General features: G+C 39.3%; 1 protein-coding gene across 2 annotated transcripts in view; it reads left to right on the top strand.

Moving 5' to 3' along the window:
- Positions 1–1,372: 1,372 nt before the first annotated feature.
- agbl4 (AGBL carboxypeptidase 4) overlaps positions 1,373–27,229 on the top strand; it is a 359,352-nt gene continuing 333,495 nt past the window's right edge. For both annotated transcript variants that reach the window (XM_087836562.1, XM_087836561.1), the window contains exons 1-2: positions 1,373–1,449; positions 2,704–2,826. In XM_087836562.1, coding sequence (XP_087692688.1) covers positions 1,404–1,449; positions 2,704–2,826 — 169 coding nt within the window. In that variant the 5' untranslated portion in view covers positions 1,373–1,403. The remainder of the gene's footprint in view (positions 1,450–2,703; positions 2,827–27,229) is intronic.

The raw sequence follows: 27,229 nt of genomic DNA, 5'->3' as shown, positions 1-27,229 counted from the left end.
GTCTAGAAAATCTCCAGCTTTAATCAATCTGCAGGATAATTCAGAATCTCTGGCTGCTGCTTGCATTGATTGGCTTTTTCTCTGAAAATACCTTCAAAATGAGGTTTATTTCAGGTATGACTGCAATAAAACTGGGGAGGGTGCAGTATACAGATTACTATTTAATTTGCAATGGGAGTCTTGTCTAGTTTACTGATTCCTGTAGAATGTAAATGTCGCCAGTGTACATTGTTGGTGTACTTGTATGGCTTGTGCATGGGGCAACACCACAGGGCTTTGCAGCGGGTGATAAAAACTGCCAAATTCGAACCATCTATTGGCATCCAGCTAGCAAGCATCAGTGGAAACAATAAGTACAGCTTAACGGACACTTTAGAAAGAATACTCACTACAGTCATAGCCTGTACATCATCCTGAAAAGCAGGACAAACTTATCCAGTGCCATGAATCCAACATAGAACTAGGTTTTTAAAAAATATTTATTTAGTTATTCTTTTGAATGTATATTTGTGTGTGTGTGTGTGTGTGTGTGTGTGTGTGTGTGTGCGTCTGTGTGTTAGAAGAAGAATTACAAGATATCAAATCTTGAACCATAAAGGTTTTCCACCATTTTATTTAATTACTCTTAGCCTTGATGTTAATTCATTATACGTTTGAAATGCACGTGTAATAAGAAGGAAGGCTTACTCCCAAAGTTTTCCAGGGACTTCGACCTTCTGGGTGACACCAGTTGTGTCTTATTTACACTCCTCTGGCTCCTCTTAAACTTTAGAGTTCAGTTTAAGATATTAGCGACCACTTTCAGAGCTCCTCATGGTCAGATGCCTCCCTAGATTAGTGAACTACTTCATCCAAACTTCATATAGTAGGTCAGCTGATTAATACTTGTTGGCTATACCTAGATCCAGGTGCTGGAGATTGTGCTTTTCGTGGTGTGGCTTCCAAGTTCCAATGGATTTAAGATTGGTCGACCCTGCTGACAACTTTAAAAAGAAGCTTTGGACCCACCTGTGCATGTTTGGTTTTATCCATGTATTTTAGTTTATATTGTAAAACACTTTGCGTATACAGTCCTTCTCAAGAACAAAAGTCACAAACTTCACTTCCTTTCTTACTAACTTGAAATTCTGTGAGTGACCTTTTCAGAGTTGCAGTTTTCTGTTTGTCCTGAACCAACCATGCTTTGATAAATCACAGCTTACTTTCAATATTTAATGATTTTTGTAACCACTAAACAAACATAATCAAACACCGGGTTTATTACTCACTCATTGCCCGGGAGAACCGATTTCTTGCGTGTCTTCTGTGCAGCGGCTCCCTGATGAAGCTTGCAGCGCCTCTCCCGCTTCCTTTTGCTCCGTTGCCGTGGTAACTCACAGAGAGCGTCGGCTGCTTTGTAGCAGATGGAGAGGAAGATGGAGGAGAACACTGTTAGCGATGTCGACGCTGGTGTGTAAATATGAGCTTTAACACGGCAACCCGTTCATTGCTATACAAGCAGAGGGAAGCGCGTGATAGCCCGTTATCTCACAATAATATGCGCGCGTGACTGGCTCGCTACGTCTCTTTTTATGGACGCTAACGTTAAGCGTGTTAACCTCCTAGCTAGCAGGTGCAAAAATGTAAACACAGTCCTGTCACCAGCAAGCGTGAGCTAGCTGTGCTGCTGTTGACTTTATTCAACCATATTATGAGCTGCATGTGCGTTTAGATAATTGCTGCCATGACAAAGTAAACCGCTGCATAGTCGAGCAGACTGTTTGTTAAATTGTGTTAGCTAGCTTTGTTACTCAGACTGCAGTGAGCTGGTGTGGAGCTAATTAGCTTTCCGTTGTATCTGAAGTTTTCTCTTGGTGATTAAAACCAGTGTTTGTCTGTTATCCTTCTAAATGAAAGCTACCGTAAATGAGCAGTTCTTAACAAATGGTACACGCCACTGTAATGGGGGGGATTAAACAAAGAAAACGCACATTTAAACCAATAATAATATTTGTTGTGGCAGGGGTTTTATCATGTTTATCATAGTTCACTTACGTTTTTTTTTTTTTGTATTAATTACCATCTTTGGACTCCACAGTTGTGGAAAAAAAAGACTCTTTGCCACCTTCCTGATTATTGTTGTTTGCATATTTGTACAAAACGCAGCTTTATTGATTGTTTTAATTTTAAAGATCTAAACTAAATATACTACTATTTTATTAACGAGCAACGGCGTAAGAAATGGAAATGAGTTACGGTATTAACTTATTTAAAGTCCAGTTGTACTTCACTTGTTTAAGGAAAAGTAACCATGTTTTGAAATTGTCTGTTGAAATGAACAACCTAATTACCACTTAGTGCTAATTACTAATACCAATAAAATATATAAAATCAACACTTCTTATACTGTTGATGTTGTGGCGCTTCACATTTAACAACAACATTATGTGAATTAGTTATCCCTATCCTTATATCTTGTATTTTGTATAGACTTGGTGTGTGTGTCTCCTTTTTCATTCTAACAAAAGTCAACATGACAACAACATAAGAAAAGGAACCATTTCTTTTTTCTATTGGAGTAAATACCTGTCCTTACTTTAATAACAACAACTGTATTATATTATATGAAATTTTCTTATACAGCTGGGAACTAAGGGTTTACACACAGTGGTCGGAGACTCCTTTGAGTAAAGTTAAACTCTACATTTTGCACTTGTTCTTTAGGCCGTGAAGCTGGGGGAGAGGATGCCTTGGTGGGCAACGTAAACAAGCTGATGGTGAGCCCACCAGGATACTCAGGAACTCCACGAAAAGGACATCTGGTTTTTGATGCATGCTTTGAAAGTGGTGAGTAACTGCAAAACACAATATTTAACATTTAGACATAATTACAGGATGCACACTTGGATGGAAAAGCAAGACTTTCACATGCTGGCTGACACTTTTTTAAGCAGATTTGTTTAGCAGAAAAGTCAGATAATTGATAATTGTTAGATCAGATGCTGTACTGACAGCTACCCACACCCTGCAAGCACAGTGACCAAATCACAACAATCCCTTCTTCTCCATGCAACCCAGGTTCCCAGTGAAGGGTGGGTATATATGCTGACATTTGAAAAAAATCTATTGTTAGATAATATCGTACTGTCATAAGACCTGTGTTGAAGCCAAATATTATTGGTTGTCACTGCTGCCCTAGCACAGTGACTATAGTTACCCAAAAGCAATCAGTGGGTCAGCTTTAGTTAGATGCCGTTTGAACATTTGTACAATTCTTTTGTTATGTGATCTTAATATTTGTAGTTTAAAACAATTTAAAATCTGACATGCCTGTGTCCATTGTTAGCTAGCATCTTGTATATTTGCCCTGGCTTTGTATTTCCATGTCTGAATCTAAATTTTTTAAACAATAATAAAAAAAACTCGATAGACAAAGTGGCAACCTATGACATCTGTTATTTATGTTCCTGGGCTGGAGCGTGGTTGTGGTCAGAACACAGTATTTGCTACCTTTTTAATTGAGCTTGCAAGTTTTAACAAAAAAAGTTTGTGTTTGTTACATCACCTAGATTGTCTGCAATGTGGCTTTGCTCCCTTAGTGTCTCCATGTGTGTGTCAGCGAGAGCATAAACTAAACCTGCGATCTCTACATCATCCTGTCTGTTATCTTCCATTTCGTTTGTCTGAAATTGTTTTCTAAAACTTTTTATCCATACACAGGGTCCTCACAGTTCAGAATTTTTTTGTTGTTGTTGTTGTGAAAGTGGATGAGATGCTGGTACTATTGATCCCTGAAATCTTTTCACAGTAAACTGGGCAACAACCCTGTTGTACTCTGTTTTTTCCCCCTGCCTTGTTTTTCCTTATCTAGCAGTTGAGAATCAATTTGATTTGCGTGTTTGACTGCAATCTCCTGATGAAGCTGTGATTTCTGCTTGCCCTAGCACTAATTTGGAAGACTTAAAGAAGTTCAAAGATGCAATAATAACTACAGACTCATGTTGTTAACAGTAGTAAGTGTTACGTTAATTTTATGGGAGACAGTCACATTTTTAGTTTTTACCGAGGCTGCATTAAAGCAGCATATTCAGCACAGCAGTCTCTTTGTTTAAGCAGTCAAACACACCACAGAGCTTTAGACACAAAAGATGCTCCACTTTTAATTTTTTTTTTCCAGAAGTTGCTGGTGTTTCCCTTTTTATACACAACTACTATGTATGCACATTATATTGCATTTAGCTACATTTTTTATTTCATTTTCTAAACTGAACCCACATATTTGAACAATCTGGTCATTGCTAACAGAGGCATGAGCAGAGAGCACAGAATGTAAAAACAGATCTCTGGACACCATCCGCACCATTAATAGGCACAAGTCCTCATTCTTACACTTTTATATAAAAGATTTTAAAATATTTACTAGGCAAAAATAGAAGTTAGCCCAGGAATTTTAAAATAGAGGCCGTTGTGCTGTTACATTCTAGATAACGTGTATAGCTCATGCTTAAATGTGGATATATATGCACGTAGTATGTAGGCTTGTAAAAAATATAGTGCTGTTGTTCAAACATTTACTCATTCTCTATATACACGATACAATACAAATGTTTTACAATGCACATTTTGCAGAACACCTCATTGGCTCTGGTTCAAATTTGATTATTCGTTCAAACCTCTGCCCACACAGGACCGAACCATTTATATATTGCGTTACATCCACAAGAGGGCAAACCGATACCTGGACAGACATACTTATAAAGGCATTTCAACTTAAAGATCTCTCTTAAAAGATTTACATTCCAACACATCACAAAACTAAACAAATTAATTAGGTTAAGTTGTATTTAATAGGGATTTGACAACCTATTCGAGCTCTGCTGTGAAAAACGTGGAACAACAATGATCTTTTCCCTAGCATGAAATGGAAAGTAACAAACCACCAGGGAGCTGCAGGAAGCTTTTATCAGTATATTATTTTCTTTGTAGCTGAGATAGTTAACGAACTCTCTGCTATGATTACCGCAGGAATATTGTTGATTATTTTGGGTCTTAATTGACTCATGTTGGGCCAAAACGCCATTAAATTGGGCGTTTTTTAAGATTCTTGTTTTTTAGACGCAAGTTACAACTGCTTAGTTAGCTAACGTATGCTAATGTACCTGCTGTTATCATTTACTGTGAATTGCAAATATAAAAAGAAGGTAAAAAAGTTGGTATAACAAAAACGCAACAAATCATAAAAACATAATAGACAAATGTTAAATTTAACTCTGTTTACCTTTAGTTGCTTAACCGATATTGGTTCATTGGTTCAAATCATTTTCATTTTCTTCTTGTGTCAACAGCGATGTATCTGAAGTCTGAAGCTGGACTTAGGAGCACACCATGTAGTTTTTTCTGACATTGACTCACACATGGTACAGCTATGTGGTATTGTGGTGGTACTGTGATAGCAGCCTGTTTGCTTCCCCTCAGCAGTGTCGCATTTGTTGCGGAGGAAATCCAGCTAGGTATTTTGTGCAGGTCAGAAGAAAGATAGCCACTTGCAGTGTTGATTATTTTCCACAATAAATTTTCATAGTTTGATTGAAAAAAAAAAAATCAATTATATAATTGAATTGAGGCTGCTGTACGCATAAAGTAAGATGAAGTTAAATATGCTCCAGAGTCCTTTGTTAATGGCCTTGCTTTCTGCTAGTGGAGTGGCATTAAAACGAAAATGAAGAACTGCATGTTTTCAGCACCGACAAGGTCGGCTGGTTAGACCCACAAGCAGGCAAACACTCAAGCACCAAGTAGGCAGAATAAATCAGGGAACCAGCAGGCTCTCTTTGGGACTGAATCGCTGTGTGGAGATTAGGTTCAGATGGTGCTCAGATTTCATATTTCCACAGATAAGCCCATTTTGGTTTCTGCAGACTCAGATGAGCTTTAACTTCTCCCTGTTTACTTTGAGTTGTCTGACTTTGGTGTCAGTGTCAGTGTTGTTCTCCAGCGTTGATTCTCTGATGCACTTTTTCAACAACCTGGAGGTCAGTGGATTACTAACAATTAAGTTGGGTTAGGCTTATTCACAAGAGGAAAGACAATCTTTTATAGACATATAGTGGGATAGATAAATCTTATCAGACTAATATGTGAAGGAAAGTACAAATGTGTAGTAGCAGAGGGTTATATTAGGAGGATTTTTCTGCAATATCAGTGTGGTAATTGCCCTTTTTATAAATTTGCCTTTTTTTCCCCCAGATGACATGGCCAGAGGAGCTCAGACATTGATTAATGGGTGCTGAGCTCCCTCACAGGGATCAGCTAACATATACATGTCTGTGGCTCCGGATTTATCTCCTGAATGATTTATGGAATTGATATTAATCTCTTTCCAGTAAATGCATTACTAAAGTTAGAATATGGAATAAATTGATATTTGCCAGATATTCTCAAATTAATGCCCTGTTGCTGTTTCATTTAAACACTCCTGGTTTTAACAGCGTTGCTTTAAAGTTCCGCTTCATAGTTTGTAATTTTGTTTTTTACAGAATTCTTTACATGTGCTTACTTTTCTACAAGTTATACTCCATCTCAAATCTATTTGTCTACAATAGCACTTCTTGCTGTTCATATGTTTGTTGTCATCATTTACCATAGTAAAAATAAATGTGCTGCAAACAAAGTACCACTCTCTTTACTAAAGATAATATTACTTCTTAATTCTAAATTCTTAATTAAAATTTAACAAAATAAAAAGCAGAAACTTTGGCATTTTCTTAATTTATTTTTGTTTGTTTAACTTGTTCTGAGTTTCCTGAGGACAAAATTAAACATGGGGTAAGAAATACAAATGTAAATTTCTATAAATATATCAGAGGAAGAGTTCTCTTTGCCCCTCTCTTAATCAGATAAATAATACTAACACTAATTACCCAGAGTTACCCTAAGTTACTTTGTTTTTTAATGTATTTTTATGTGGACGTGGAAACTTGCATTAGAAGTTCTTATTTATAATATTTCTAAACATAAGACTGCACAGATTAACTTTAAAAAAAACAATCCTTGGATAAAAACGTAAATGTTGTGGTAGAGAAAGTACATGCAGTTAAATTGTGAAAGAGCAAAATTTGTTCCCTCATTCTTTAATTGTATTAAAGATGTTGAACAGCAGCAAACGTGTAGGTTCATCTAACCTGAGAATACCTGCCATATTGTGTTTACAGTAAATGTTGTACCTCTGCTCAAACTTTATAAGACAGGTTGCATAAGTGAAGAATGTAAAATGAGCTTCTGGTTTCATATATTCAGTCTGATATTTGTGATACGAGTGAGGGAGAGGAAATTGGAGACAAATATGTAAGCTCCTGCCACACATGTTCATTTCTCAAGGCAATTGAATGGGCCTTTTATGACAGTCTGTGTCTGTTTTACTTCCCTCAGACTAGATTGAATAGTCAGTATTTCAAGCACATGTTTTCATGTGAAAATGATGCATACCTATAGGAAGGATATTTGCCCGACTCCTGATGCTATCTGCATCCCATGTACATTTCCATAAAGCACAGCTTTTATTTTCTCGTCTTCGTATAGCATAGAATAAAATCTAATTGGTTTATTAAAACAGACACTGGTTATGTAAGCTGTTTGCCAAAGGTATAAAACCTAATTTACATTTAGATGAGGCTTAATTCACTTTGTTGTCTGTGCTGTGCTGATCAAGTCAGTGATGGCCTACAGATTTACATACAGTGTGTCTCAGTCAACAGGCCCTTTGACACAGAGTCATTATAAACCATTAAATGCCTTTTACTGTACTATGCCTAAAAAATGAGCATGACAGTTCTCTCAGTGTTGGTACAGTACAACTTGAACACTGTGGCTATTTTCATTCTCACTGGTTTTGTTGAACGTTTTGGATTGTATAATTTGCCCAGTGTTATTAACACCCATGTAAACTTAGAGTTTTACTTACTGAGATCCTTTTTTTTATGTAGTACAGTAGGAAATAGAAGATTTTGCTAATCTGTAAACATTTAAGCTCTGGCCTATTGTTGTGTATTGTGTCAAATGGCAGAGATTCGTGAAAGTGATAAAAGAAGTCTAATTGTTTTTAGAGTGAAATCCAAATGACATTCTTATCTTGTCTTGTCACACGCTCCAACTGTTGACATTTTTAGCCCAAAAATTCTTTTGTGAATGCATCCTCACAATGTCGCTGACTAAAGTGCCATCTGTCTGTACAAAGAATGACACTGACAGCGCAGGCCTATTGTTTTACTGCACCTCTGGACCATGCACCAGATATAATTAAGCACTCATTGATTAGACAGACCGCTCTCTGCTGACAATGGCTTGCATGGTCAAAGAAATTCCCCAGCGGTGACAAGTGTTTAATGGGGTCTATTGATAAAGACAACTCATAGACTTTACAGTCAATTCACTCAATACAATCCAACTTATACTGCAGACTGGAGAACAGATATTGTCGAACTGCTATGTCTATATCGTACTACAACCAAAATAGTCAAGGCTGTCAGATACTGTTTGAAGTCATAGTGTTTCCTGAGCCTGAGTAATTAACCTGATTCGTAAATAATGTAACAGCTTGTTAGACTATGAAAGTAAAAAATAACACACTGATTCATGGTAATAATTTTGTCTATGACTTTATCGGTGTGTCACCTCGTTGCGAAGGGATTTCGGCCCACTCTTTGCTACAATGTTCAGTTATTTTAAGTTTGCAGGCTCTCTTAATGTCCCACCAAAGCATTTAAACTAGACTGAGGTCTGAACTGTGACATCACCACTGAATCACCACCTGGATTATTTTCTTTTTCAGCCATGGTTGTTGATTTGCTGAAGTGCTTGGAATCTTTGGCTGTGTCCAAATTCAGGTGCTGTATCCTTCGAAGAACCTGGCCTACCCGGTCTACGTAGGTCTTGTTGGATGACCTGCTGGTGGCCGGGCTTTAGCTGTTGAAAAAATTTCTCTGGTGGCACGACAGTGCTAATAGCTGGTATGAGGTGTTTGTGCCTATATGTGTGGTTATGACCAAACGTCTCCATTTTTGTCTCATCTGTCCAGAGGAAATTGTTCTAGAATCCTTGTGGTTTGTTCAGATGCAACTCTTGTGTTTTTGTTTTTGTTGTTTTTCTTTGTTAGAGAGAAGAGTTTTCTTTTGGCAGTCCTTCCGTACAAGACATACTTGTTCAGTCTTCTTATTGTGCTGTCATGAGCCTTAACATGCTAACTGATGCCTGTAGGGTCTGAGATGTAGCTCTTGAGTTTTTTTTTATTGCAGTTTCCCTGAGCATTGCATGGTCTGACCTTGGGCTGACTTTGATGGGATGTGTTCTCTTAGGGAGATTGTGTTGTTGTGTTAAGACACACCTGAATGCACCAGACAAAACAAAAATGTCCAGAACTTCTACTTTTACAGAGCTGATCACACTTTCTGATGATCCGTTAAAGTGCATTTGATTAGTTGCGCCTGGGTGCTACTTACCCTCTTAATTCATGTGAAAGCAGTAAGCGTGTCCTTAGTTTTTTACACGACTGCATAGAGTCCTGGAAAAACAACAACAACTCTTTTTCACATGACTGTGTATTAACTTCCAGTTGGATAAATAATGAATATCTTATCGAACTCTCGTGCACCACTTTGTACAGAAAAGCTACAGATAGATATTCATTACTACATAGACGTTCATATCATCCAGCATTTTTAAAAAAAGAAGTGTTACTGTGCCTCAGGTCTACTGCATATGTTGCTTATGTAGCTCTAATAGTGACTTTTGAAGACTAAATAGGAGATTTAGAACAGCTTTTTAAAAAGATGTTAGAAATATGAGTGTTTAAAACAAGCTTCTGATCATTAAAACCCAATTAAAATACTAAATTCTACTCGTAATAGTTCGGTTATACGTATTATATCCCTAATACTTGAATTAAAAGAAAGCAATTCAATGTGCTATTCAAAATTCACTTTTGACTAAAGACATGGCCACCATTATTAACAGATACTGGCGCGTTTTTACCTTGGGAACTATAAATGCAATGATGGTCAGCAATGTCATTTTACTCATAAAACAAAGATTTTATATAATCCGGACACAAGCAAGACTTTTCCAATTAAAGGGATAATTTAATGTAAAACCAGTAATGTGATAAAAATGCTTAAATGTCCTTGTGGGTTGGCATATATCGGTAAAACATCCAGACCTCTGAAAAATATTATTTCAGAACATAGATGTGTTATTGGAAATCGTGATCAGAAAAGTCCGGGTTCCCAACACTTAAAGCGTATGAATCACAATGTGTCTTGTCTTAGTTATATTGGCATTGAGCATGTACAGCTTGCAAAAAGAGAAGCGGGCATTAATACTTAACTTTTACAGCGTGAACTTTATTGGATTTTCACTCTAGAGATTTAGCTACAAAAAGTCTTAACGAAGAAATGGACTTTGTCCTTTTTTATGACTCCTTGTATTTCAGTGTTATATTATATGTTCAGTTTTTCTTTCTTTCTTATGGATTCATGTGTTTTCAGTTGAGGGTCATATTGTATTTACTGCATCTAATAATGCAAGCGCCCCTTTAGATTTGATGACGGGAATACTGGACGGCAGTGTAGTGTCTTATTAAGAGCTTTGATATTGTATTTTGTGTATATATTTCTTAATAATAATGTTTTACTTGACAGACACTATATAAGATGATATAGCATTTTTTTTATTTGTCTGATCAACTGCATTAATTTAAAACGTTAGATATTACTTGTTTTGAACTTCAGCATGTTATGGATTATGTTTTGTTTTTTGTTTATTTTTTTAAATTTTTTTTGTGGAGACATATTTTTATGTTTCTGTCGCAAAGTTTTTTGTCCTATAAAAGATCTGGTTCCCGATTGGATGTTATGACTGTTGGTTGTGGTCATGTGACTGTTCACAGGGGATTTAAGATGGTCCTGCCTTGTGTTTCAAAGTCTGATAAAGAGCAGGTAGGGATGGGAATTGATAAGAATTTGTGATTCTGATTCATTATCGATTCTTATCAGCTCCTTTCTTGCAAATTAATTACATGCTGCGTCGTCAAATGTTCGTGCACATTGGAGGTATTCCCCCTCTTTGGTGTGATCAGTGTTGGGTCATTACTCAAAAAAAGTAAAGTAACAAAGTATTATATATATTACACAGAACACTTTTCTTAAAAGTAATACAGTACATTACAAGACATTTGTTATACTACTCGTATACTTGTGTTGTACTACGCGTTACTTTCACGTTACTGTGTAAAATGATCTGAAACACACTGTTTCATAATAATCGATTAGCAATATAATTTAGAGTGGTGCAGTGTGCGGATCGTTAATTACCGACACCGATTCTTAATAATAATTATCTTGTTAATTCTACTTAGGTGTAAAACAATATTAGTAGTCGTTAGAATTAGTTTTGACACCATATCAGTTTCAAGGTAAACATGGTAAGCATTAATGTTTACCATGAAACATTGAGCAGAGGTGATGAGTAAGTAATAGTAATAGCAATAATCTTCAACAGTTTTGAAGTCTATTAGTCTGAGCAATACAAAATGTGGTATTTATATTTTCCAGGAGAGCTCACGCCAAATTAATATTTAGGGTGTTGCTATTCTTCTGGGCACACATTAGGTTAATTTGGCTCATGTGCAGTGATGGATAATAAGTAATTTCCCCCTATTTTCCAATGCAGAGCGGGTTGGATTGATACACTGACATAAAAAAAAGTCTAGTCTGAGCTGAGATTATATTTTGTTATATTTTTACACATTCATTAGCTGTTAGTCATCTGCAGTAAATATTTACTGCCCAGATGATCATTACTGTATAAATGAAGGTTTCCAACCCTGACATTACTGCTTTGATGAAATATCTACAACCTCTTCATGGATTTACTCTAGATTATAAATAACCCATTATTAATAATTGATAAACAAAGGCTTTCTCTTATTTGTTTTAAATTAGAAAACAATAGTAAATAAATAAATGTCTGTAAGGAGATCGGTAGTAAGGATAACATGGAAAAAACAGTCCCTTTAGTTACTGCTTATGTAGGTTTGCTTATCTCATTTTGCTTCAAGTGTATTTTTCTTTTCTTCCAGCACTCAGCAGTGTGTTTAATTTGTCTGGCCTTATCTTCTCCCAGAAACTGTCATGTCGCAGTTGCAGCGACCCTCTGAAAAATGATTGATTAGAGTCCCGACTAAAGCAAAATTCAGAAGACAGAGCTCAAAACGAGATGGTCGGAAAAAGCATGAGAAATAAGGTACTACAGAAGGAAAGAAAAATATGAACACTTGGGGGTGGGGTGGCTGGGGGTCTGTAGCCAGTCAAGGGGGGGAATGCAGTCAAGCTTGTCAGAAGATATTTATATACTCCAGAGTGCCCCATGAATCAGGATAGTTGAGTTTCCATTGATTAAAGAAGAGGGAAACGTTTTTACAATCAAGCCAGATGCTCAGAACGAGTGGTTTGGAGAGGCCTGAGTTTGCTGCAGTATGCAGCTCTCTCCTTCACCTCTTCTGCCTCTCTGATGAAACAATCCAGAGGGAGAAGCAGCCCAGGGGGGAACAAAAATATATCATTTTTGTTAATGCTTTTTTACTTGTAATCAGCATGAGCATAATTCAGAATTTGTTTGACACTTAACTCCCCACACATGAGCTTTGTGCTGTCATATAGCCTTTTAATGGCTAGATTTTTTTTACTTTTCTATAGCTCGCCGACCTTAGAATGCTCTCTCTTATGGGCTTTCCAAAAGAAGATCTATTTGTCTGAGTAGGAGGGAGCACTCCTGACATCTGATGTATTGAGAGGCACTCCCAGTCTCTCTGTCTCTCTTACATGTCCTTGGCAGCAGAGAAGCTTCACTGCTCAAATCACTAAATGGCCTCTCCAGTTTTCCCTTTTAGCAGTTCTCTCTCCTCTCTCTTTCTTTTAAGTCAGGCGCAGAGTATGGAGATAAATTTGAGTTGTCTTGGGACTGTTGGCAAGACCATTGCTTTTGATTTATGCTATTTATTGGCCATTCGTATCCCTAAGAAATTACTCTTTATTGTTACTTCTTGGTTTATTGTCATATTCTGAGATTTTCAGGTGTATATATAATACCTTTTATTTCTCTTTTTGAAAAACCTCATGCAATATGAATTGGGGTTGGGTTACATTGGCTTGACCCTGTGTTAAGTGTCCACGATGTATCAAATAATGCACTTTCTTCATTTGGTACACCTGTTCAGCTGCTTGTTAATTCAAATGACTAATCAGACAGTCATGTTGCAGCAAGCTGATACGTTTAGACATGTAGACATGGTCAAGATGACCTGCTGAAGTTCAAACCAATTTCTTCCTCATCAGAATGAGGAAGAATGTAAAATGACTTTGAATGTATTTCTTTGTATTTCAGAAACTACTGTGATTTTCCCCACACAACCATTTCTAGGGTTTATAGAGAATAGTCAGAAAAAGAGAAAATATCCACTGAAAAGCAGTTCTCTTTGTGGAAATGCCTTGTTGTTGCCAGAGGTCAGATGAGAATGGCCAGACTGCTTCAGGCTGATGGGAAAGCAAAGGTAACTCAAATAACCACTCGTTACAACCAAGAGATGAAGAAGAGCATCTCTGTATGCGCAACATGCCAAAGTTTGAAGCAGATAGGCTACAACAGCAGAAGACTACAAGAGGTGCCACTCCTGCCAGCTAAGAACAGGAAAGTGGGGCTGCAGTTCATAGAGGTGCACCACAAATGAACGGTAGAAGGTTGGAAAAACACTGCTCAATCTGATGAGTATCGATTTCTGCTGCCAAATTTGGATAGTAGAGTCCAGAATTTGGCGTACACTACATGAACATGGATCTGTCCTCCCTTATATCAGTGATACCAGCTGCTGGTGTGTAATAGTGTGCACTCTCTTTGCATATTTTAGGCAACTTAGTTATAACTGAGCATTGTTTGAATGACCACAGTATATCCATCCATTCTTTTGATGGCTGCCCCTTGCAGGATAATGTGCTGTGTCACAAAGCTCAGATCATCTCAAACCGATTTCATGTACATGGCAATGAGTTCACAATATTTAAATGGCCTTCACACCCACTGGATCTTCATCCAGTAGAGCACCTTTGGGATGTACTGGAGCGCAATAAGATATTTGCATCATGGGTGTGCAGCTGAAAAATCTGCAGCAACTTGTGTGATGCTATCAGGCCAGAACCATGTTGAGTCTATGCCACAAAGAACTTAGACAGTTATAAAAGCAAAGGTCGAACCCGGTACTAGCCCAGTGTATCTAATAAAGTAGCCGGTCTTTATATTTCAGTCTGAATTATTCACTTGTAAAGATAACCCCATATATAACCTGTATGATCATTGTCTGTAGTACCTCCCAGCTTGATCTTGTTGTTTTCGTTTTGTCATCTGTATTTGGCTCCTTCAGGTTATTCTCATGGCTCTCTGTTGTTTTTAGAGTTAGCAGGCAGCTATTTTAATCAGAAACAGTGCCAAAATCCCACTCTAAGCACCTAACAGCAGACAAAGTAAGGTTCTAGTTTGAGTAGAGGCAACAGTAGATTTAAACAGATGGACACACACACACAGATAACTCCACTATAATGCAGCTGTGACTGGCTGTCTTTTCTATATGGAAACAACAACTCCTTGCATATTAATGTAAAGGTGATAACATGCCAGTGTTCTGCTGTATTTTATTTTTTCTAAGCAGAACAAATGCTAATAATCTAAAAATCTGCCTTGAACACATGGCTTCATTGAGGCTTGACAGAGTTTTTGCAATGCAAAGTGGTATCAGTAGCACTGAATGAATTGCAGAGTGATAATCCCGTCTGACATTTGGGCCTGTTGCATATGGCCACGTCTAATCACTAAGTGAACACATTGGCTCAGTTTTGCTGCCCAGGAAGTACTACAAACAACCTCAGCGTTTTGTGAGTTAATTGTTGATGGCTCTGATTTGAGCAGCACATAGGAGAGCCCACCCCTTGCACATCTATTCAAAATGTCACCAAATGCTAGCAGCAGTAGGATACTTGTAAAAGTTTGAGTCACAAAAGGATTTGATTATCAACCGTATTCACGGTGTGGCTGTGAGTCTGAAGGGAAGAATATTCAGACATTTGATATTATATAAAGTTTTTTCTTTTTAACATTAAAAATTGCATCGTGGTTACTTCATCTGCATTGAAGAAAGCGGGGTGACCCAAACAGGTTTCACTTTGTTGTTGTTTTTAAAATCCAGCTCTAGGCTATTTTGTGTTATAAACATATTTGGAACATCACTATTCATTGGCTCAGGGCCTGCCTCTAGCGTCGTGATACAAGTGTGTCGTAAGTAAACACTACTGCAACCAGATTTCTGCATTGCACAAGTGGTTCTCGCGCACAAGGCCCCGGTGATTCATCCAGTAATTCATTTCCAAGCAATTCCTAACGCCATAAACACAGTTTCAGAGCAGGCGTCTCATTTTTCATCCAAGGCAAGACGGTACAGTTTGGGAAAATGGCAAGGATTTGTAATGCTTTACCACTTCATGTTTTTCAAGCTGCCTGTATTTATTCTGCTGATTTATTTAGAAAACCTCTCTCTGAGATGAGCTTCATTGATGTGCCAGGGTTTGTTTGATAACACAAATACATGTTCAGAATATAGTTATACAGTGAAGGATGAAATACTCACAGGAGCAGCGTTCTGAAAGAATACATTTTGGTTTAAATCCAGGCTGCTATCTTGTAGGTCTGCTGCTCAAGGTAACAGTATAGAAAATTCACTCCTTGCGGCCAGTGCTGTTTGGCCAAATGCTCTTATCAGGATTGTTTTCCCCATGGACGTTTCAAATACCTCTTATTAGTGAACGCACTGGAATCTCTAAAAAATATGATGTTTTTGGTCATTATAAAACAGCTAGTGTCGATCCCTCACTTGTAGTGGTTCTGAATAAAGATTATGATGACTGTATCATTGGCAAGCATTTATACATTTGCTTGGATCAGAACTTTGAATTTGACTGCTCTATATTTATCTTTTGTAAGTCATTCACTTGGTCGAGGGATGTAGGGCTGTTGCCACTTTGATTTATAGGTATCGCGGCACAGCCATCTGTAGCCAGTTGCTGTCTTCAAGAAGCTCCTCTGCTAATTGGAGTCAGTAATCTGGCAATCTCTCTGTAGGTGCCTTTTTAATACAGTCAAATTTTTGAGTAGAATTATTGTACTATTGTTATGGCTTGCTGTGCGGCACAGACCCTCCAAAAATTGTGTTTTGGTTTTAATTCAATTACATTTTTTGTATATAGCATCAAATTACAACAGTAGTTACCTCAAGGTGCTTAGCAATAATAATAATAATAATGATAATAATAATAATAATAATAATAATAATAGAGGGAAAACCCTAACAATCAACTGACACTTTATGAGCAATGAATAGGTGACAGTGGGAAGGAAAAACTCCCTTTTTTTTGGTCCCGTTTGGATCTTTAGCCATCAGAATTGTTGTCTTAAGGCCAAGAAAGATGCCAAGCGGATTTACTTTACCAAGTGGATCATCATGGCCTTGAAGAAGAAAGAAAGAAAAACAAACAAAACACCTGGATCACCTGTATGGAGAAAAAAAAAACTGAAGAGAAAACAAAAAAGAGCAAAATAATAAATACAGCACCATCACAATAAACTAGCTAGCAGTACATAACACTAGATGCGCTATTAAACGCTATTGTGCAGCACGCAAGATAGACAGCTCACAATGTGCTTTGAGGCAGCAGCCAAGAAAGGTGTAGTCCGCGTCTGTGAACACCCGTGTGTACACCTGTGTGCACACCTGTGTGGATCAGCATGCTTGTATTCCAAATGTTTCTCCATGGAACGATCTGCTAGGGAGTGTGGGGAGCCATAGCGCCGTCCCCCAGGGCATGAAGCAGGTATGGAGGAGATCCAGGCCCCAGACATCCAGAGGCCCCAGAGTACGAGGACCAGAGGAGGACCACCAAAGGGGGGGAACTGTGCCACCCTCCTGGGAAGAGCTGAGTAGAGCCCCAAATGAGAGGTCACCCAGCAGCCACGGAGCAGAGGCCAGAGGGGGTTGCAGTGGCGTGCAACTCCCTTTTAAGAGGAAGACACATTTGGCAGAAGAGGCTCACACAACTCGCACGACCAGTTGGGCGTGAGGAGAGGGAAACGTGGCAAAAGACACAATGTGGAAGAGAGCCAGGGATTAATAATACTTAATGACTAATGCAAATGCTTGGTGTATAAACACACAGAAGATGAACTTCTAGTATATATTTATGGGATGTTACTCTTGCATTAATTTGCAGTGTAGTTTATGGATGGAGCATTCTAAGCTAACCAGCATTAGCTGATAAGTTAGGCAATGTTGTTCAGATTAGGCTTACTTTTCCTCCAAACACCAACATGATGCCTTCAAAAGACTAATGTTGAAGCTTCAATATGCATAGTCCAAAACATCAGTGTCATTGTCCAAACATCTGAGGGGGTCTTCTCATGTAGTGAATGCAAATCAAGTACTGTGATCTTTACCATACTGTGAAGGAAAATATTTTTGGCGTGCTAAATCCTTCCAATTCACCAGTCACTCACTAATAATAAAGTTGTAATAAAGCTGCAGGCTGTAAAAGCAAAACAGTGATCTGTAAGACACTAACACACACACTTCTAAAGGTACAGGGAACTGCAGCCTCGTGATAAGTGGCTCCTGTAACTTTAAGTATAGAAATTTGACCCATTGTTCACATGAAAATAATTGAGTGTACTTTTAAGACGCATCTGTCTGTACTAGTGTATTTTTTTAAATCTCTTTAAATTGCGTTGGATGTCATTAGCTATATCAAAATCAGCTTAAGGGTATAGGAGAGGATTATAAGAGAAGAACACATTTACATGTTTGAAATTAAGCAGTACTTGGAGACACTTCTGAAGTTATTGGGTCTGTTGTAATTATTAGAATTGTTCTCTTTTTTATACAGTATGATGGTAAGTATACAAAAAAAACGAACTGAAATAGCTTTAATCATTACTTGAATCTGATTTTAATAACTGCGACCCAATCAGCATGTTACTAGACGATTTCCAAGTGCTTCAGTTCTCGAGGCTTCTGTCCAATTCTGCTCGTTTTGACTGTAACCACCCTTGAGTGCTGAGAAGCAAATATGTTTCTGAGTCCTCCCTTTCTACATCAGCTCACTCCAGTTATCATATCTGAATCATGAAGTTGGCATCATTCAGAGCCTCCTGCTGTGATGGAGAAACTTCATCCCAAAAAAGCTCCCTGCGCTCTTCTCTTTTCATGAATTATGTCTAAATGAAATTACCTAATTATGTCTTGTAATCTCCCATATCCGATGCTATGAAAAGGGATTAGGTTGTCACTGGATGGATTTGCTTTTATGGTATAGTCTAGAAAAAATGTATTTAGATGATTTTCTTATATATTTATTTTTCAATATCTGACTAATTTAGATATATTCATTAATTTCTTGTAATTGCTTGATAGTTAAATACGGTGCCTGAAAAATTCCTTGGTCTTCATCCAAGCCTTTTGAATGGTATTCACCACTGCCTTTCCTGCTTCTTCAATCTTTCATTTTCTGTCCTTTTTGACAGTAGCTGCACTTAGTCTAATTCTCAGACTGAAATGCTGGCCCATAATGAGAGATTTCATTTGACTTTCAGTGTAGTGTAGAAGTGTAGAAAAACCCACTCACACACCACCGGAGACATCCTCTTTCCTGAAATGGCCAACCCCTGGGTTGACTCTTCCCACTTTGCCTTTCAACCTGTTAAATATGGACCTATGTGATTAGCACACATAACAGTGACATGATCTGGCAAGTAAAACAGAAAACCCCCAGCCCTGGCGAAGGACATTACAGATAGAAACTGACTATTTCAAGTCAGTGAGCGGTCCTTTCTTAGAGCGAGGCAATCAACTTAAGGTCAAGATCCATTTACTGCCATTTACTGGAAGAAAACTCTGTTTTTGGAGGCAGGCACACTTTTTTTGGCCTGCATTTTCAATGACCATGGTTCTCTGTTCATACTTGATTTTTTGCTGACCTATTGGTTTTTGGCAAGTGATTTCTTGCCTCTCTCGTTTCCCTTCTTTTCTTGCATCGGCTCCCTGTGTTCCTTAACTCATTACAGAGCAATCAGCCCCAGGCGTTGAAGTGTGTACCCAGAGGGAGCAATAACTGTAAATAAACACTACTGCAGGCTCTCCGATAACATGTTACCAAGATGATAACAGCCCTTCTTAGCAGGCCTATTGACCTTCTCCTTGCCTTAGGCTTGCAAAGGACTCCTCAGTTCCCAGTGGTTTTTATCTCAAAACCCTCCTCCACCACTAGAGCTATTACTAACGAAGAGGAAAAGAAGGAGGAGGCTACAATAAGAAAAGAAAGAAGAGAGAAAAGAGGAGAGGGAGAGTGCTTTGAGACACAAAACAAGATAGAACAACAAAGAGATGACCTGGGCAGTTATCCCTTTGCTATTGCTGCCACCCCCTCTGTCTGCCTTCAGTCTTTGTAGGGCTCAACATAATTAACTTGTTAAAAGATAGCATGAAATTGGAACGGACTTGCGTTTACTCACTGCACACCATATGGGAAAGATAAATACAGAGAAGGCAAGAGTGACATAGTGACGGTTAGACAGAGGGAACGTGACAGTAAGGGAACCCAAGAAGGGCAGTGGCCATATTCTGATAAAAACATCATTCAACTAGCTAACTTGCTGTTTTAGCCTGAGAAACAGATGAAAGTTAAGATTTTGCTTCTTCATGGTTCACTTCCCAATACTAATGCAGAGAGTTTGACAGTAGCATGTCCAGAGCTGTGGGGCTGAAGCACTGTCTGGATGAGATTGATAATACAATTAAGCCAGTCTCAGTATGAATGCATCACTATGACCCATTACTACACCAACCGCTTCAGATGGAGCATATGAGTCTAGCTCTAGGCCCTTTTGGAAGGGAAAAAATACAATTATAAAAGGGTAGCTCGAAAATGTGTTCTCTTTAGAATGTGCAGGCAGGCCTGTACATCATCAGATATGTGTGGGCTGCCTGCATATCTCACTGCTGTCCTCGGGCCCAGCTTTCTTCATCTATATTGAAACGAGGAGTTCACTGGAGCATAGATGGACTCATAACAATATGATTTTTTTTTTTTCGCTTATTGTCCTTTCTTATTGTCTGCTTTTATCCTGGTGTTGTTGTATCTTCTGATTATATTCAAAATAATTTCCAATAATGTTTACAAAAACCCTGCCTGTGTAGTTGTGCGTTTGTGTGTGTTGCTGTAGAAGACATCAAGCTCATCAGATCTTTTATAATTTAAAGTTAAATGACAATAATCCATGTATTCAGTTCATTATTGTATTAAATAAAACACACTTAAGCCTGTAATTGTAGGCAAGCAGTACCTGAAGACTCAAAGTGGACACAACAGATAGTGAAATATAACTATTTATTGCAAGATGCAAATAGCATCCACTGGGGGGTTAAATAATGGAAGATACAGCGGGGAAAATAAGTATTTGACACATCAGCATTTCCAGCAGTAAGGGGATTTCCAAGTGGACTATTGACACAACATTCCCACCAGATGTTGCCATCAAGCCAAACATTGAAGTCATACACACAAATCAGAACATTTAAGTATACAAGTTAAACCATAATAAATAAAGTGAAATGACACAGGGAATAAGTATTGAATACATGAAGATAACAAGGGGCAAAATGACATAGAAAGCCAGGAGATCACCTGAAATCTGTCAGTATTGATGGAGAAACCCAGTCCCCTATCAGTACTAACTGGAATCAGCTGCTGTAGTCCTAATTGATGGCCCATAAAGGCCCCTCATTACCCAGAAGGCACACAGGAAAGACTTCATGATGGGTAAAGGCAAAGAACTCTCACAAGATCTGCGTAATCTCATCGTTGAAAAGCATTGTGATGGGAATGGTTATAGGCGCATTTCCAGAATGCTGAATGTTCCTGTGAGCACTGTGGGGGCCATTATCCGGAAATGGAAAGAGCATCAGTTCACCATAAACCAGCCACGATCAGGTGCTCCACGCAAGATCCCTGTCCGAGGAGTCCACAGAATAATCAGGAGAGTACTCCAAGAGCCAAGAACCACTCGGACAGAACTTCAGGAAGACCTTGCATCAGCAGGTACTGTTGTGTCAAAGAAAACTATAAGCAATGCACTGACCCGCCATGGCATCCATGCACGCTCACCACGCAAGACTCCATTGCTGAACAAAAAGCATGTCAAGGCTCGGTTAAAATTTGCGCAACAGCATTTGGAGAAGCCTGTGGATTATTGGGAGACTATAGTATGGTCAGATGAAAGCAAAATAGAACTTTTTGGCAGTCATTCTACACACCATGTTTGGAGGAGAAATGGCACTGCTCACCACCCCAAGAACACCATACCAACAGTTAAGTTTGGGGGTGGAAGCATCATGGTTTGGGGCTGCTTTTCAGCAAGGGGTACTGGCAGACTTCATATCATTGAAGGCAGGATGAATGGAGCGATGTACCGGGACATTCTGGATAAGAATCTGCTGCCATCTACCAGGAAGCTAAAAATGAAAAGAGGGTGGACATTCCAGCAAGACAATGATCCCAAACACAAGGCCAAGGAAACAATGAAGTGGTTCCAAAGAAAGAAAATCAAGTTGCTTGAATGGCCCAGTCAATCACCTGACCTAAATCCCATAGAGAATCTATGGAGAGAACTGAAGATTAAGGTTCATAGAAGAGGCCCAAGGAACCTCCACGATTTAAAGACCGTTTGTGTGGAGGAATGGGCCAGAATCACTCCTGAGCAATGCAGACGACTGGTCTATCCATACAAGAGGCGTCTAGAAGCTGTAATCACCAACAAAGGCTTTTCTACAAAGTATTAAATAAAGTGTGTTCAATACTTATTCCCTGTGTCATTTCACTTTATTTATTATGGTTTAACTTGTATACTTAAATGTTCTGATTTGTGTGTATGACTTCAATGTTTGGCTTGATGGCAACATCTGGTGGGAATGTTGTGTCAATAGTCCACTTGGAAATCCCCTTACTGCTGGAAATGCTGATGTGTCAAATACTTATTTTCCTCGCTGTATGTAAGCCCAGTTTTTAAGTTAGTAGTAGGGGTTGAAGAGAGAAAGACACTTACTGAACAGCTGAACCACGGGATACTTTCAACGTTAATAAAATTAGCGTCATAAATATTTGTGAAGATGTGATTGAAGTGCAAACTTTCAGTTTTAATTCAAAGGGTTTAAAAACTATTGCTTTGTAACTATTTAGTCGTTTAAAATAGTTCCTTATTTTCAGAAGTTTAAAGTTAATTGGACAAACTAACAAACTAACATAATATTAAGACTTGGAAAACTCATGGACATCATCAAATGCTTCCTTTCCTCTCTTAAGATGCTCTGCGAGGCTTGTGCTGCCGCCACATTCAATTGCTGCTTGTCTGTGGTTCTCTCTGCATTCAGTTGTGTCTTCAGTAACTGAAAAGCTGCTCTGTTGGATTGAGATCAGTTTACTGACTCAGCCATTGAAGAATATTCTCAGTGTCCTTTTGCTCATTATCTATTTGCACATCATCAATAAATACTAGTAACCCTGTTCCACTGGCAGCCATACATGCCATAACATTACCTCCTTCAGGTTGGTCAGATAAGGTGGCATGCTTTGGTGAGCTGTTCTTTTCCTTCTCCGTGCTTTTCTTGTTTTCGTCTGTTCAATTATTTTCTCCAAACCTCTACAGGCTGTTTTAGATATTTTCTGCTAAAGTTGGTAAATTTGGTCTTCCTGTTCTTCAGTGTATCCTGTACAGTAGTTAGCACCTTGCTGAAAATGTAATGGATTGATTGATTCTTGTTTGTTGGCTTTGGTCATTGTATGTCGACCTCTTAAAGATTGCTCTTGATCTGTCTAGATGTTCTAAAGGGTTTTTCTTAACAAAATAATAAACAAAGAAAGAAACAAAAACTTCTGCAATCATCTGGTTCAGTTGTCTTTAGTGGTCTTTCAGGCCTTTTGCTGAGCTGGCGAGTGAATTTCAGATGGCTTTTAGTTTTTCAGCCTAATGCTGGCCTCCTTCATTTGTACCAACATCTGTTTGGGCTAGGGCTGCTCAATTAATCGAATTTTAATCACGATTACGATCTGGGCTTTCAACGATCATTAAAAATGACTGAGCCGATTATTAGCCCCTCCCTCGTGCTTTACTCTTGCGCTGCTCCATGTGGCAAATCGAGCGCACCTCTCTGCATTTCGAACACGTGTCACAACAAAGAGGACTCAATGGAAGCTCGGAAAGCTAAGCAGAAGTTATTTGGAGAGGAGAGTGACTGCCGTTGGTTGAAAAGAGAGGTAAAAAAAAACACGGAGTCAGACGTGGATCAAGTAGACACAGTGTGTAAACTTTGCTACAGTGTCGTAGCTGCACCACAGAGCAACACTGCAAAGTTCACTAAACATAGATGTTTACATTTTTCATTTATTTTTTATATTGCAAACATTTGCACTGTTATCAGTATTTGCACACTATTTTATATTATGTTTTGACAATCTTTAAAGTCATTATTCAATACATTGTTATTGTTAAATAAATATCGTTAAATAATCGAGATCTCAATTTCAGTGAAAATAATCGTGATTATAATTTTTGTCATAATCGAGCAGCCCTAATTTGGGCCACATTATTGAGACTTCCAGTGAAAAGCAACCAAATGCAAGTTCCACACTTGAAGTCAACTCCAGATACAAACAAAAAGATTATATTGGCTTAATTTGTCATGGAATACTAGGGCCTTACTTGACAATGAAAGGTCAGTCAATTGGCCTGCATTTGTATAGCGCTTTACTAGCCCCTAAGGACCCCAAAGCGCTTTACACATTCAGTCATCCACCCATTCACACACACATTCACACACTGGTGATGGCAAGCTACATTGTAGCTACAGCCGCCCTGGGGTGCACTGACAGAGGCGAGGCAGACACTGGCACCACCGGGCCCTCTGACCACCACCAGTAGGCAACGGGTGAAGTGTCTTGCCCAAGGACACAACGACCGAGACTGTCGGAGCCGGGGCTCGAACCGGCAACCTTCCGATTGCAAGACAAACTGCCAACTCTTGAGCCACGATCGCCCATGTCCAATTATTACTGAGTGTCTGAAAAAAGACAATATGAATGAGTTTACAAACCATAGTGACTATTTCACAGAGATAACTTTATTAGATAAGTCACATTAAAAGAGGAAGTGAAGTTATTCATTGTCTTAGCACACAGGTGAACTCAGATGACGCAAATAAGGAAGGATGGTCTCCTCCTTGGGCACAATGCAAACTCAAAGCAACTCCTTGGGGTAAGGAGGACGTGATCTGGCTCTACTCTACCTTAGTCAAGGAGAATCTGAAATCAATGGGCATTTCCATGGAACTTCAAAAAACCAGTCTGTATAACACTGAGCTGTTCTGGCATTTAATCAAGAAATACCAATCCTCTATTGCCATAATGAATATCTCTCAAAATGCTACCATGACAGATTTGTAAATAAAAGAATTTGCTCTTTTTACCTTTAAGAAGAAAATAAAAAAGCAACAAAATGAGTTTGAAAATGAGTTTCATGAGTTGCCATGAACTTGACATGTGTATTTAGCTTTTAATCATGAACCGAATGCAATTATATCATCATACATCCCACGCACTTTGATTCTTGCAGCTAGGGTTATAATTTTAAATTCACATTTTCATTAGTTGTAGTATTATCATGTGTATGTGGTTTAATACCAAGATGGGACAAATGTAACTGAATGCGGCATCAAAAGAGAAAAAAGACAGCTATGATTCATATTTAAAATCTTCTGTTTATTGGAAAAGAAATAAGCTGCATTAAGTACAGACTGTAATGCTATGGGCACCAGCAGACAGTATGGCTGCAAGGCTAGTAGGCTGCACTAAGATAAATAAGTCACAGTTCTGTAGCAGTGATTTCTGGGTCTCCTATTTCAAACTGTACAAATATTTTCTCGAACTATAGTTATTTATAGCAAACACCAATTTGTCACTTGTGTGTATTCTCTTACTAGGGAAGGTCAAACAGCTGGCTACAAAGCGGTGGGACAGGAAGTATGACTTCCTCGACCACACTTTAGATAAGGTAATACTAACAACAGCATATTAACTGCCTGAATTAACCGTGATTTGCAGTATTAATATGTGGTTAGAAAATCTCTATTTACATTCTCCCAATCTTAATCATGAGATATACAAATGCACAGAATAATATGTATGTTAATCATGACCATGCACTTTCTAAATGACACTTTTTAAAACAATTTTAAACAATTTTGTTAATATTTTTAATCTTAAATCACTGGCTTGTAGTTGTTCCATCCATCCATCTTCTTCTGCTTTATCCGGGGCCGGATTGCGGGGGCAGCAGCCTGAGCAGAGAAGCCCAGACCTCCCTCGCCCCAGCCACCTCCTCTAGCTTATCCGGGGGAACACCAAGGCATTCCCAGGCCAGCCGAGAGATGTAATCTCTCCAGCGTGTCCTGGGCCTGCCCCGGGGCCTCCTCCCGGTGGGACATGCCAGGAGGCGCCCAGGGGACATCCTTGTCAGATGCCCGAACCACCTCAGCTGGCTCCTTTCAATGTGGAGGAGCAGCGGCTCTACTCTGAGCCCCTCCCGAATGGCTAAACCTCTCACCCTATCTATAAGGGAGAGGCCAGCCACCCGTTGGAAGAAGCTCATTTCCGCCGCTTGTATCCGTGATCTAGTTCTAATGGTCACTACCCACAGCTTGTGGCCATAGGTGAGGGTAGGGACGTAGATCGACCGGTAAATTGAGAGCTTCGCTTTTACACCCAGCTCTCTCTTCACCACGACGGACCAGTACAGCGCACCAATCCGTCTGTCGATCTCCGGCTCCCTTCTCCCATCACTCGCGAACAAGACCCCGAGATACTTGAACTTCTCCACTCATCCCCGGGACTCCACTCATCCCAGCAGGAACTCATCCCCGAACTGGAGTGGGCACTCCACCCTTTTCCGGCTGAGAACCATGGCCTCAGATTTGGAGGAGCTGATCCTCATTCCCGCTGCTTCACACTCGGCTGCGAACCGTTCCAGTGCGAGCTGGATGCCATCACCCGATGAAGCCAACAGAACCACATCATCCACGAAAAGCAGAGATGAAATTCTGAGGCCACTGAAGTGAAAGCCCTCCGCCACTTGGCTGTGCCTAGAAATCCTGTCCATAAAAATTATGAACAGAATCGGTGACAAAGGGCAGCCCTGGCGGAGCCCATCACCCACCGGGAATGAGTCCGACTTATTGCCAGCAATGCGAACCAAGCTCTTGCAACGGTTGTATAGGGATCAAATGACCCGTAGCAATGGCCCAGACACCCCATACTCCCATAGCACCTCCCACAGGACACCCCGAGGGACACGGTCGAATGCCTTCTCCAAGTCCACAAAACACATGTAGATTGGTTGGGCAAACTCCCAAGTATCCTTGAGAGAATAAAAAGCTGGTCCAGTGTTCTGCGACCAGTACGAAAACCGCATTGTCCCTAGACCCTTATGAGGAAAACATCAAGGGAAAAGTTTACCCTGCCCGGGATAGGGTTACCGGGGCCCCGCCCTGGAGCTAGGCCCGGGGAGGGTGCCCAAGGGTGAGCGTCTGGTGGACGGGCCTTAGTCCATGGGGCCCGGCCGGGCACAGCCCAAAAAGGGAACATGGGCCCACCCTCCCACAGGCCCACCACCCGCAGGAGATGCCGTAGGGGTCGGGTGCATTGTGTGCCGGGCGGCGGCCAGGAGCGGAGGCCCTGGGGGACTGATCCCCGGCTACCAAGACTAGCAATTGTAGTTGTTATGATTCCTAATTTAGAAATGGTAATTCCTTAATTTATGAAGTGTAAAAATGCTGTCATTAAACAAGTTATATGTGAGCTTATTAATGAAGAGAAAAGCATTTGTTTATGTATGTATTAATTTAGAAGTAATACTTTAAAAATGATGAATTTGCTACACACTACTAGCTTACATATATATGCTTTATAATGTGTAGTTTTTATACTGTTTTATTGTGAAGTTTTAAGTTTTAATGTTGGCTTTTGACAAGTCCGGACTGTGTCTTTCTTTCTGCATTTAGACAATG

The sequence above is a fragment of the Neolamprologus brichardi genome, chromosome 23 (assembly GCF_056152115.1).
Source record: "Neolamprologus brichardi isolate AB-2024 chromosome 23, ASM5615211v1, whole genome shotgun sequence".
In the NCBI taxonomy this organism is placed as follows: Eukaryota; Metazoa; Chordata; class Actinopteri; order Cichliformes; family Cichlidae; genus Neolamprologus; species Neolamprologus brichardi.
The sequence above is the reverse complement of the archived record's forward strand: the minus strand, read 5'-3'. Positions and strand labels throughout refer to the sequence as shown.